The sequence below is a fragment of the Oncorhynchus masou genome, chromosome 10 (genome assembly GCF_036934945.1).
Source record: "Oncorhynchus masou masou isolate Uvic2021 chromosome 10, UVic_Omas_1.1, whole genome shotgun sequence".
NCBI lineage: Eukaryota > Metazoa > Chordata > Actinopteri > Salmoniformes > Salmonidae > Oncorhynchus > Oncorhynchus masou.
In genome coordinates, this window is record NC_088221.1 from 8,591,643 (window position 1) to 8,605,051 (window position 13,409).

At 39.0% G+C, this 13,409-nt stretch overlaps 1 protein-coding gene across 1 annotated transcript in view; it reads left to right on the forward strand.

The window, feature by feature from the left end:
• LOC135547094 (nck-associated protein 5-like) overlaps positions 1-13,409 on the forward strand; it is a 117,567-nt gene that overhangs the window by 39,500 nt on the left and 64,658 nt on the right. Inside the window, exons 2-3 of the mRNA XM_064975761.1 lie at positions 8,734-8,824; positions 10,472-10,633. Coding sequence (XP_064831833.1) covers positions 8,735-8,824; positions 10,472-10,633 — 252 coding nt within the window. The 5' untranslated portion in view covers position 8,734. The remainder of the gene's footprint in view (positions 1-8,733; positions 8,825-10,471; positions 10,634-13,409) is intronic.

Here is a 13,409-nt window from a genome sequence, read left to right on the forward strand (position 1 = left end):
TGAGATAAGGCGGAGCTTTACCTAGCATGGACTTGTAGATGACCGGGAGCCAGTGGGTCTGGCGACTAATATGTAGCAAGGATAGGGTCGATGAAGAGCCATGGGTGGACCTGGGAGGGCATAGGCCCACCCACTGGGGAGCCAGGTCCAGCTAATCAGAATTAGTTGTTCCTCACAAAAGGGCTTTATTACAGACAGAAATACTAATCAGTTTAATCAGCTGTTCGGGGGTTACACGTGGTCTGCGGTTGTGAGGTTGGTTGGACACACTGCCAAATTCTGTAATATGACGTTGCAGGAGGTTTATGGTAGAGAAATTAACATTTGCATTTTTGGTGTACATTCCTGCAGTCAGCATGCTAATTGCACCCTGCCTCAAAACTTGAGACATCTGTGGCATTTTTTTGTGTGAGACATGACATTTACATTGTAGTCATTTAGCAGACGCTCTTATCCAGAGCGGCTTACAGTAGCGAGTAGATACATCTTTGTACTTTTTCTGGTACTGGTCCCCTGTGGGAATCGAACCCACAAACCTGGTGTTGCAAGTGCTATGCTGTACCAACTGAGCCAAAACTGCACATTTTAGAGTGGCCTTGTGTTGTCCCCAGCACAAGGTGCACCTGTGTAATTACCACACTGTTTAATGATATGCCACAACTGTCAGGTGGATGGATTATCTTGGAAAAGGAGAAATGCTCACTAACAGGGATGGGATGTAAACAAATTTGTGCACACATTTTGAGATAAATAAGCTTTTTGTGCATATAGAAAATATCTGTGATATTTTATTTCAGCTCATGAAACATTGGACCAATACTTTGTTTACATGTTGCGTTTATATTTTTGTTCAGTGTATATGAGCAAAACATATTCTATTTTATTTGGAATGGTAAGCCAGACAAAATTAAACTGGCCTATTTATATAATGAATATGAATTCGGAGGGCAGAAATTATTAAATATTAAAGCATTAGTGAAGACATCACAACTCACTAAAGGCTTCAGTCATACAAAAGCTATACTTAAATCCGAACTGGTTCTCTAGCAAATAAGTAAGAATGGCTCACCCCATGCTCAATAATGACCCTTTCCCTTATTCAAATTGCAAACATTTATTTTGGTTATTTGAAAATGAAATAATCTCCAAAATATAGCCATTTTTAAAACAAGCCATAGAAAGCTGGTTGCAATTTCAGTTTAATCCACCAGTAAAGATAGAACAGATATTACAATAAATATTCTGGTTAAACTCAAATATACTAATTGATCAAATAAACTATTATTTTTGGAAAAACGGTTTTAAAAACGATATAATCTTTGTAAATTAAATCATAAACAGGACGGGTGGAGTTATGTCACACATGAAGTGAACAAAAATATATGGACATGTCTACTCTATCCAAAATTACAACCAACTAATTACAGCATTACTGCAAAAATGGAAGAGGCAAGTGGAAGGGGGGGAAAGTAAGGAACTTGTCTGTCTTCCCTGTGTTAAAGACTGAAATGGTTAAAGAAAATTGTGACAGATAAAAAGGAAAGCAGATTAATTTAAGGACAAAAAAATACAGATTTGCAATAGAGATTGCTAAATAGTTGGGAAGAGATTTTCAACTTACCGATTCCATGGCGGATGATTTATGAACTGATACACAAAACAACGCTGGATTCAAGTCTTAGTTTTTCAATTTAGATTATTATACAAAATTCTTGCAACAAATAGAACGTTTTATATATTGTGGACAACCATCCCAGCTCTGCAGAATTTGCTATGAAGAGACCCGAATCATTAGATAATTTATTTTGGTGCTGTCCAAAAGCTTGTTTTTGGTCTCAGGTTCAGGAATGGTTGAAGAATTGCAACATTTACCTGGAGTTAACTCTACAAAGAACACTGCTGGGTGATCTGAAAAGTCATAGTCAATCAATATTTTTTTTTTGCTAAGAGTATTATTATATTATTTATCTTTAATGTAAAAACCTACAGAAACTATGAGAATAGAAAGGTTCAGAACTTTTCTGAAACATCAAAGCTCAGTTGAAAAATATATGGCAAATTGAAATCAAAACTGGATGGTCTTCAGTGACAGATAGCTGAAGAACGGGACTAAAAACAAACAAAAGATAACTTGTGTAAAATATATTGTGTCTGTAAAATGTATATAGTATGTACTGTATAAGCTGGAAGGAGACGCATAAGTGTTGTTGTCCAATAGTTTACCCCTTTAGGGGAGGGGTGATAGGGTTCAGGACAAATAAAGGAAAATATATTCTAAAAAAATATATACAGTGCCAGTCAAAAGTTTGGACACACATACTCATTCAAGGGTTTTTCTTTCTTTTTACGTTTTTCTACATTGTACAATATTAGTGAATACATCAAAACTATGAAATAACACATATGGAATCATGCAGTAAACAAAAAAGGTTTTGTATTTTATATTTGAGATTCTTCAAAGTAGCCACCCTTTAACTTGATGACCGCTTTGCACACTGTTGGCATTCGCTCAACCACCTTCACCTGGAATGCTTTTCCCACAGTCTTGAAGGAGTTTCCATGTATGCTGAGCACTTCTTTTCCTTCACTGCTGTCCAACTCATCCCAAAACATCTCAATTAGGTTGAGGTCAGGTGATTGTGGAGGCCAGGCCATCTGATGCAGCACTCCATCACTCTCCTTCTTGGTCAAATAGCCCTTACACAGCCTAGAGGTGTGTTGGGTCATTGTCTTGTTGAAAAATAAATGATAGTCCCACTAAGCGCAAACCAGATGGGATGTTGTATCGCAGCAAAATACTGTGGTTACCATGCTGGTTAAGTGTGCCTTGGATTCTATAAATAAATCAGACAATGTCATCAGCAAAGCACCCCCACACCCCCACACCATAACACCTCCTCCTCCATACTTCATGGTGGGAACAACACATGCAGAGATCGTCCGTTCACCTTCTCTGCGTCTCACAAAGACATGGCGGTTGGAACCAAAAATCTCAAATTTGAACTCATCAGACGAAAGGTCAGATTTCCACCGGTCTAATGCCCATTGCTCTTACTTCTTGGTGCAAGCAAGTTTATTTTTCTTACTGGTGTCCTCCAGTAGTGGCTTCTTTGCAGCAATTCGACCATGAAGGTCTGATTCACGCCGTCTCTGAACAGTTGATGTTGAGATGTGTATGTTAATTGATCTCTGTGAAGCATTTATTTGGGCTGCAATTTCTGAGGCTGGTGTAACTCTAATGAACGTAAACTCTGGGTCTTCCTTTAATGTGGCGTTCCTCATGAGAGCCAGTTAAATCATAGCGCTTGATGGTTTTTGTAACTACACTTGAAGAAACTTTCAAAGTTCTTGAAATGTTCCTGATTGACTGACCTTCATGTAATGATGGACTGTCGTTTCTCTTATTTGAGCTGTTCTTGCCATAATATGGACTTGGACTTTCACCAAATAGGGCATTCTTCTGTATACCACCCCTACCTTGTCACAACACAACTGATTGGCTCAAACACATTAAGAAGGAAAGAAATTCTGCAAATGAACTTTAAGAAGGCACACCTGTTAATTGAAATGCAGCATTCCAGGTGACTACCTTATGAAGCTGGTTGGGAGAATCCCAAGAGTGTGCAAATCTGTCATCAAGGCAAAGGGTGGCTAATTTGAAGCATCTCCAATATAAAATATATATTTTATTTTGAATTGTTTAACACTTTTTTGGTAACTACATGATTCCATGTGTTATTTCATAGTTTTGCTGTTTCTTCACTATTATTCTACTATAAATAATGCATATAATTACATTGATAGAAGCCACAATCCTTTTGCACTATTAAAGCTGATCCACCCCAAAAAACTAAAAAAACTAAAACACTGTGATAAATGGAATAGCACTGAGATGGGGATATGAATGATATTCTGAATGATACATAGCTGAGATATAGTGAGACTGGTATGGAATACATTGAATGAAACAGTGATATCTGTGAATGAAACAGTGATGTGAAACTTTGTGACACAAAGCACCAGGCTGCCATAGGTTAGCCCGAGTGTCAAAGTCAGTCAGTGTGACAAGTGAATGGAGAGCAGGGAAAGGGGGGATGGAGTGTCCAGTATGATGGTTAGACAAGCTCAGAGAAGAGGGGCTCCCACAGCAGGGTTGAGAAGAGGTTATGGCTAAACGTCATGGTAAGAAATCAATGAGGGAGAGGAGTGTGAAAATTATTTTAGTAAAGTACAGTATTATGCAAACCTTTGATACAGCTCAGCAATTTATATGCTTATGTAACCACAAAATATCACACAGTGAATCTGTTGTTCTTAATACTTTTCTCTAATAAATACATTGAATTAAATGTATCTATTAGGATAAAGTACTATGAAACTACAACTGTGTAGCATTGTTGCATTAATGAATTTCGTTACTTTCCGTTATTGTTTTATTTATTTCAATCCTTCATTTCTTTCTAGCTAAAATTCATAGAATTTGTTTGTAATTTCCTCCTCGTCAAGCATACTGTTAGTGGCCTCACTCCTCCTTTTCATTTGCTGGGTGGGTTTCAGGTCAGTGACAGTGTTAATTTCCAATATCCAAGACCCTCTCTGAAAGTGTTGCCTAGCAAGACTGTCAAAGGCCTGGTCACAGTTAGCTGGCTTGGACTAATATCCGTGCCACATGCATTAAGCAGAGAAGGGTTGCTATGGAAATGACTGGGCAAAATGTCACTGAGTACAGCGTTATGGGAAATGCGGTCAGTGTCTCTCAAACATCCATTGCTCTAAGGGAAAGCAATTATAAATCAGTAAACAAGGATCTGCCAGTTTAATGAGGAGTAAGAGTGCAAATGTCAGCTAGAATGATGGTTGTTTGCAAAGGTTACTAACTGATGGGCAAAGCATTCACCAGTAGAGAAATTTAAAGCATGGATACAATGGGCGACTGATGGCCCCTTTGTAGGCTACTTGTTGTTAGTTAGGAGGTTTTGATAATGTGGTTACACTATGCATTCCTAATTCTTATATGATGGCTAAGTCAGCTGGTAAATAGTCATGCCTTATGTGTCCCTTAGAATAAAGTGTTACTTTGTTGTGTTGGTTGACACACTATCCTGGGTGTCGATCTGAAACGCATCCAATATCAGCCTCATGACTTGTGCTATTATGCATTTCTCCCTCTATTGATAAACTACAGGGATGTTTCTGCCATTGCAATCATTGGGCAGGCCGACCTAAGCCTTTCTTTGGGTCTCCTTAGTCCAAACAAAGTTGAAAGAGTATACACTACAATTCAAAAGTTTGGGGTCACTTAGAAATGTCCTTGTTTTCCAAGTAAACATACATGAAATCAGTTGCAAAATTAATAGGAAATATAGTCAAGACGTTGACAACGTTATAAATAATGATTTTTCATTGAAATAATAATTGTGTCCTTCAAATTTTGCTTTACTCAAATAATCCTCCAATTGCAACAATTTGTGAGGACTTGTGAGGTGTCTGTTTCTCAAACTAGACACTCTAATGTACTTGTCCTCTTGCTCAGTTGTGCAACAGGGCCTCCCACTCCTCTTTCTATTCTGGTTAGAGCCAGTTTGTACTGTTCTGTGAAGGGAGTAGTATACAGTGTTGTACGAGATCTTCAGTTTCTTGGCAATTTCTCACATGGAACAGCCTTCATTTCTCAGAACAAGAATAGACTGATGAGTTTCAGAAGAAAGTTCTTTGTTTCTGGACATTTTGAGCCTGTAATGAACCCACACATGCTCCAGATACTCAACTAGTCTAAAGAAGGACAGTTTTATTGCTTCTTTAGTCAGGACTACAGTTTTCAGCTGTGCTAACATAATTTCAAAAGGGTTTTCTAAATTCGATTAGCCTTTTAAAATGATAAACTTGGATTTGCTAAAACAACGTCCCATTGAACACAAGAGTGATTGTTGCTGATAATGGGCCTCTGTACGCCTACGTAGATATTCCATAAAAAATTTGCCATTTCCAGCTGCATTAGTAGTTTACAACACTGTATTTATGATCAATTTTACAAAAAATGTGCTTTCCTTTAAAAAGCAAGGACATTTCTAAGCGACCTACTTTTGATTGGTCGTGTAAATACAAATAAATTATATATATATACAGTACCAGTCAAAAGTTTGGACACACCTACTCATCAATAGTGTTTCTTTATTTTATTTATATTTTCTACATTGTAGAATAATAGTGAAGACATCAAGCTATGAAATAACACATATGGAATCATGTAGTAACCAAAAAAGGGTTAAACAAATCAAAATATATTTTAGATTTTTCAAAGTAGTCATTCTCCCAACCAGCTTCATGAGGTAGTCACCTGGAATGCATTTTAATTAACAAGTGTGCCTTCTTAAAAGTTAATTTGTGTAATTTCTTTCCTTCTTAATGCCTTTCAGCCAATCAGTTGTGTTGTGACAAGGTAGGGCTGGTATACAGAAGAGAAGATATTTGGTAAAAATCCAAGTCCAAATTATGGCAAGAACAGCTCAAATAAGCAAAGAGAAACACAATCATTACCGTAAGACAGGTCAGTCAATGCGGAACATTTCAAGAACGTTGAACGTTTCTTCAAGTGCAGTTGCAAAAACCATCAAGCGCTATTATAAAACTGTCTCTCATGAGGACCGCCACAGGGAAGGAAAATCCAGAGCTACCTCTGCTACAGAGAATAAGTTCATTAGAGTTAACTGCACCTCAGATTGCAGCCCAAATAAATGCTTCACCAAGTCCAAGTAACAGACACATCAACTGTACAGAGGAGACTGCTTAAAATCAGGCCTTCATGGTCAAATTGCTGCAAAGAAACCACTACTAAAGGACACCAATATGAATAGACGACTTGCTTGTGCCAAGAAACACAAGCAATGGACATAAGACTGGTGGAAATCTGACCTTTCGTCTCATGAGTCCAAATTTGAAATTTTTTGTTCCAACTGCCTTGTCTTTGTGAGATGCAGAGTAGGTGAACTGATTATCACTGCATGTGTGGTTCCCACCATGAAGCAAGGATGTGTGATGGGTGGGCGTGCTTTGCTGGTGACACCATCTGATTTATTTAGAATTCAAGGCACACTTAACCAGCATGGCTACCACAGCATTCTGCAGCGATACACCATCCCACCTGGTTTGCGCTTAGTGGGACTATCATTTGTTTTTCAACAGGACAATGACCCAAAAAATACCTCCAGGCTGTGTAAGGGCTATTTGACCAAGAAGGAGAGTGATGGAGTGCTGCATCAGATGACCTGGCATCCACATTCACCCGACCTCAACCCAAGATGGTTTGGGATGAGTTAGACCACAGAGTGAAGGAAAAGAAACCAACAAGTGCTCAGCGAATGTGGGAACACCTTCAAAACTGTTAAAAAAGCCTTATTCATAAAGGTGATTGAGAGAATAACAAGAGCGTGCAAAGCTGTCATCAAGAATCATGAAGAATCTCAAATATTGTTTTATTTATTTAAGACTTTTTTTGTTACTACATGCTTCCATATGTGTTATTTCATAGTTTTGATGTCTTCACTATTATTGTACAATGTAGAAAACAGTAAAAATAAAGAAAAACCCTTGAATGAGTAGGTGTGTCCAAACTTTTGACTGGTACTGTATGCATGTACATAGAAAATATAAAAGACCTATGTAAACTTAGTTGCCAGTTTCTCTAGTACTGTTCAGACCCACCTTTTCCTCCAGAACAGCCTTAGTTCTTTGTGGCATTGAAACGTTGCTCAATTGGTATCAACGGACCTAACATGTGCCAGGAAACGATGTGATTTTCTGCTGCAATAGCCCATCATGGCCGCTGTGATTTCCGAGATGTCATACTGCACACCACAGCTGTACTGTTCCTTTATTTGCCTGTTTGTGGTCCGGCTGTTAGCTTGCACGATTCTTTCCATTCTCCTTCGACCTCTCATCAACAAGCTGTTTTCGCCCACAGGACTTCCGCTGACTGAATGTTTTTGTTTGTTGCACCCTTCTCTGTAAACCTTAGACATTGTTGTGCTTGAAAAGCCTATGAGTTTTTTTCCCTTCTTAAATACTGGAAATGGCGCGCCTGGCACTAATGATCATACCAAGTTCAAAGTAGTCTAGGACACTTGTTTTGCCCATTCTAACATTCAATCGAACACTAACTGAATGCCTTGATACCTATCTGCCTGCTTCATAAAGCAAGCCACAGCCACAGGGTGTTGTACCTAATAAACTGACAACTGAGTGTATTTTTCTCATCTTTGAGAACCAACAATCACCATGCTCGACAGTCAGGGAGAATTGAAAATTCCAAAAACAATGAATTTAGCCGTATTGATTTTGTTATAATCTTTGAGTATGGATTTTTTTTTTCATTTTTGTTTTTTGGCAGCTGGGCTAGGAGACTGCAATATTTTACGAGACCTGGTCCCAAATATGTTCCATGAGATATTTGAAAATACAAAATTTCATTGGAGAAATTCAGTCTCGTTGACGGGTCGATCGCCCCCATTGCCACACCCCCTGCCATGCCCACCACCTAATCCCCTTTTGATCCAGAAAAATACCTGAACTAGCCTATTGCTCCTATATTGGAACCTGGATTGTGTTCATTAGGCACCAAACAGAATGAAAACTGACTGAAACGGATGAACTAACCATTTTCTGTTGCATGCCCTCCAGGCTTGTTTATCGCATGGTCTATGTTCTGATTGGTCCCAATGCTCTGTGTTGCTGCAGTATGGAGGAGACTGTGAGGAGCCTGCTACAGAACCAGGACACACTGGAGGGCCCCAGCATGGATCCACTGGACCTTATGAAAGCCTACAAGGTAGAACATTGACCATATTTGTTCTTACTTGATTTCTGTTTATTTTATTAAATAAACAAAATATTTTATTATGCAAGTATGCAACCCTTGATAAATAATCCTACAGGTTCCTTTATAAACAGTGTTAGATTAAAGGCTGTGAACAAATCCATAAAAAATACATGTCCAATCATTGGCAATCCCTTGAAATATTGTACTGTACACAGTAGCATGGTGATAGGGCATTCAGAAGAGATAGAGGGAAGAGTGGCAACCCTTAGGTTAGATGCTATCAAATCTCCTGACGACTGTCATACAGCATCTTAGGCCTGTCATACATTCTGACACGAATGCAGCTACCACCAGGAGTAAGTACCACCACTGGTGGTATTTGAACCTTGGTCACCTGGCGCTAAGGTAAGTATGCCACAGTCCCAAATAAGTTAAATAGCTGGGGAGTGCTGGTTCAAAAGGCCAGGTTCATTAAAATACAATGCGGTGACATTTTACACATCTGTGTAAGATTAACCCAATGTGAGGTCTTCAGCATATATTCAGGTTTTAAGTACCTGTAACATATTCTTAATCAGGATTAATGAGAAAATGGTTCCATTATAGTGCACGATTATGTAAAACATTGACATTATAGCAGACACTCTTATGCAGAGCAACTTTCGGTACTGAATGCAAGCATTGTTATACTTTTTCATACGGTTCCCCTGTGGGAAACGAACCCACCACCCTGCCGGTGCAAGCACCATGCCCTACCAACTGAGCCACACAGGACTACACTGCATTTCATTACTACACTGCAAGTCATTATGAGCCATCTATGCTTGCCTGGAGGCCTTACTAATTGTCTACTGGATGGTTGCTTGGTTCTGAGAAAGTTGCAATGTGATGAACACTAAATTGATTTGAGGCCATGACGTTTTGAACTCTAGACGGCACACTATGCACCCACACGCCTCTATCTTTTCGATTAATCCTCACCTTTAGCACTTGCGAGATGCAACTGATTGGTGAGGGTAGCGAGGGTCAAAGTGCTTGACATAAAAACCAAAAAGTGTATTACAAATGCAAATACGCCTCATAATTCACAATGCATTTTTAAACAGCAGTTCACAAGACTTCATGGATTGATGCAAGGCAGGAGACCTTCGTAAATGTTGATGTTTTTGTAACATCTGGGGTCCCATTTTTCATAATGTTAGAGAAATTGGGATGAATTATCTCTGTGGTTCAATCAATAAATATTGGGGGGTCAACCAAAGACACCCATATGAGTTCAGGTGGAAAACCAGTCAAATGAGCAGCCAGAAAAATAAGAAGTAACCTACAGTATTAGTGGTGGCTATCAAACTAACTATAATTGTGATGAGGCAGCTACAGAATATAAATATAACATCAAACAAATCCTGTGATTGATTTTCTTGGAAGGAGTCAAAATACAATGAATTGGAAGTCTAATCTAGAATAGCAGTTCACCTACTGTACATGATTACATAAAATCCACAAATGATGGCCAAATTCAAGATCTTGCCATTAATACTGTGTATCTTGTAGGTTGGAGTTAGTTAGTTAGTTAGTTCCCCATTAGTTACAATAGGCAACGCAACTGTTTCAACAGCTCTGTGTTTCTCTCCAACCCCTCTTTCAATGGTTTAGAACAAACTCCTGGAGGAGATGTGGAAACAGCAGAACAGTCTGGAGGGCCCAACACCCCCTTTGATAGATAGGAGGCCCAACTCTCCAGGATGCAGCAGTAGGGGACATGAGGAGGACTCCCACGAGGCCAAGCCCCTTCTAGAGCGACTACGGGCCCTGGAGGTAAGCTCAGGCACGGTAGGGTCTCTTCTCCACTTAGTACCTCTCTCCATCCTCAATTATGAATAATAATTACTTCATAGGGTGATTTACCATGGTTTATTTTTTTACTTTTTAAATTATTCAGAATTGAATGAGGATACGATATTGTATCGGGCATTGTACTAAAGCGGATAGAAACACTTTGAAAACTATACACATTAATTCTGTCTGTTATAGCTGCCAAGTATCATTCCTTAGACCGTCAATCATGGCTGATTCCATTACGAGCTAAGCGCTCATTGTTCCAGGTTAAGCAGACAGAAGCTTGGTGAAAAAATAAGATGACAATTATTATTTTCTACTCTATTCATTCTGTCCATTTTTAAGTAATTTATATGTAAAAAGACCTGAGAAAAAGGTACATTTGGGGACCTGGAACCCCAACTACCGGGGCCTTGCGTACCTGTTCGGTAATCCGGCCCTGATTCACGCAGAGAAGACTGGGTCTAACTTGACAGTACTTAGTCATATCCTGTGTGTGATAATTCAATCACTGACAAGGTAGTTGAAGGCCCAGTACAGTCAAAAACACTATATAAAGTTGGAATAATTCTTTGAAATTCAAAAAATGATGATAATGCCCTCTTAGTATAAGAGCTGTTTGAAAAGAGTGCATGCAATTTAAGCCTGTTGTGGTGGGATGGAGTTTTGGCCTGCCTGGTGTCATCACCAGGCAGTAAATTGGCTAATAGACCAATAAGAAAGTGAGTTCCATACCTGAAAACACTCCCAGACAGAGTCTTAGCAAAATTGCTTGAGAAATTGCTCTTTGATAAGATGTTTTTTAAATTATTTATGACAATTTTAATTGAAAACAATCACAGTATGGTACTTAATTGTTAGCCAGAAATGATTCCATGCACATGATCCTGTGATAGTATTCCTCAATCACACCTGCTCGAACAGAAAGCTAATAGAACTTACCATCTGTCTGCAGACCCCAGATCAGCAATAGTGATCTGTTTTTTTCCTGAAATACATTCATGTGGAATGGTGATGCTCTGACTAATACAAATTTACCAGTCTTTTTTTGAACTAGGAAAAGATAGAGATTCATGCACTACATAAAACACGTACTTTTAGGATTAATAGTACGATAAAAAAAAAATGGTCTACCTTTGCTTTACCAGTTCATATAGAAAGGATTTCATAAATGTGCCCCACCCCGTGTGACTGTGATTTAGGCCTATACCCCAATCAGATATATTGATGATGAAGGGATCAGCAGGAGTAATGAACTATTATATCGATCAATGAATTAGACTGGATTAATGCAAACATTGTCATCTAACTCAGCAATAGCCTTCATAGTTTTCATTTTATTATAATGAAATTCATCTGGAATTGAGGACATCTCAGGAGGACGATATCCAAATTCCATTTAGCATGCAATCATGACCTTGACTTCTTTAGTAATGCCATTAGATAAACTGGCTTCTTGAATTACATTGATTAACTTGTCTGCCTCTGTAGACCCTATTGGATATTTTCAGACTTTCAGACTCATATTTTCAGGTGGATGCTATCCCTTTAAATTCTACACGTAATTACACTTTTAGACTGAAACTCATTGACCTGACATGTTTTTCCATTTAATTTCAAACTACTTTCCTAGTTTTCCAGCCGGGAAGGCACACTTGAGAGCATGTGTAATATGCAATGAACAATTTGCTGCATATGAAAGTGAGTCAATAAACAAATGAACACAGATCCAGCCCACTGTGCTCACTGTCTGGAGAAGCCTCTCATATGATTCTCTTCACAACCTCAACCAAAAAGTAATTTGTTTCACATTTGCTTGCTGAGGAGTCAAAGGAGTGAGACAGAAATCTGGGTTGAAACTGTGTTAACTGCATGTCAATCAAAATGGAAGACCTGGATAACGCTAGAAAGTGGTGGAATGATCGGCAAATGAGTACAGCTTGTAAATCAATAAGACTCATTTGGAAAGGTGAAGTGATATTACATCAATAGCAGATTGAGGCCCCTTCCAGCCCATATCTTATAAGGCACCTACCTCTTAAAGTTCAATAGCTCATAACTTGGATTTCCGTGACCTTTAAATGGGATAGTCTTATATGCTCTATGACTTCGTTGGCCTTTTTAACTCCAAGTGAAGGGAAAGGGGTACCTAGTCAGTTGCACAACTGATTGCATTCAAATGAAATGTGTCATTGGCATTTAACCCAACACCTCTGAATCAGTGTCCTATGATCTATCAGTGTCCTACGATCTCTTTCTCCTCAGAAGCACTTTGCCTTCTTTTTAGACACTATTGTGATTTATATTGCCACTCTTTTTAAATGAGTGTTGCTCAGACGTTCACCATTCCAGAACCAGTGCTAGGCAATAACTCCACACAGTAGGTCATATGAACACACCTGGAGAACTAAACAACCTGGATCACCAGCCAAAAGCCATCAATGAGCCGTTTGAACTTACAGCATTGTGTCAAGGGTAATTTAAAAATCGCTCTCTTCTTTTCTTTGTCTTTCCTATTATTTTCATTTTTTTACCACAATTTCTTGGTATCAATTGGTAGTTGCAATCTTGTTCCATCGCTGCAACTCCCGTACAGACTCGGGAGAGGTGAACGTTGAGAGCCGTGCGTCCTCCGAAACACAACCCAGCCGAGCAGCACTGCTTTTTGACACCATGCCCACTTAACCCGGAAGCCAGCCGCACCAATGTGTCAGAGGAAACACCGTACACCTGGAGACAGTGTCAGCGTGCATTG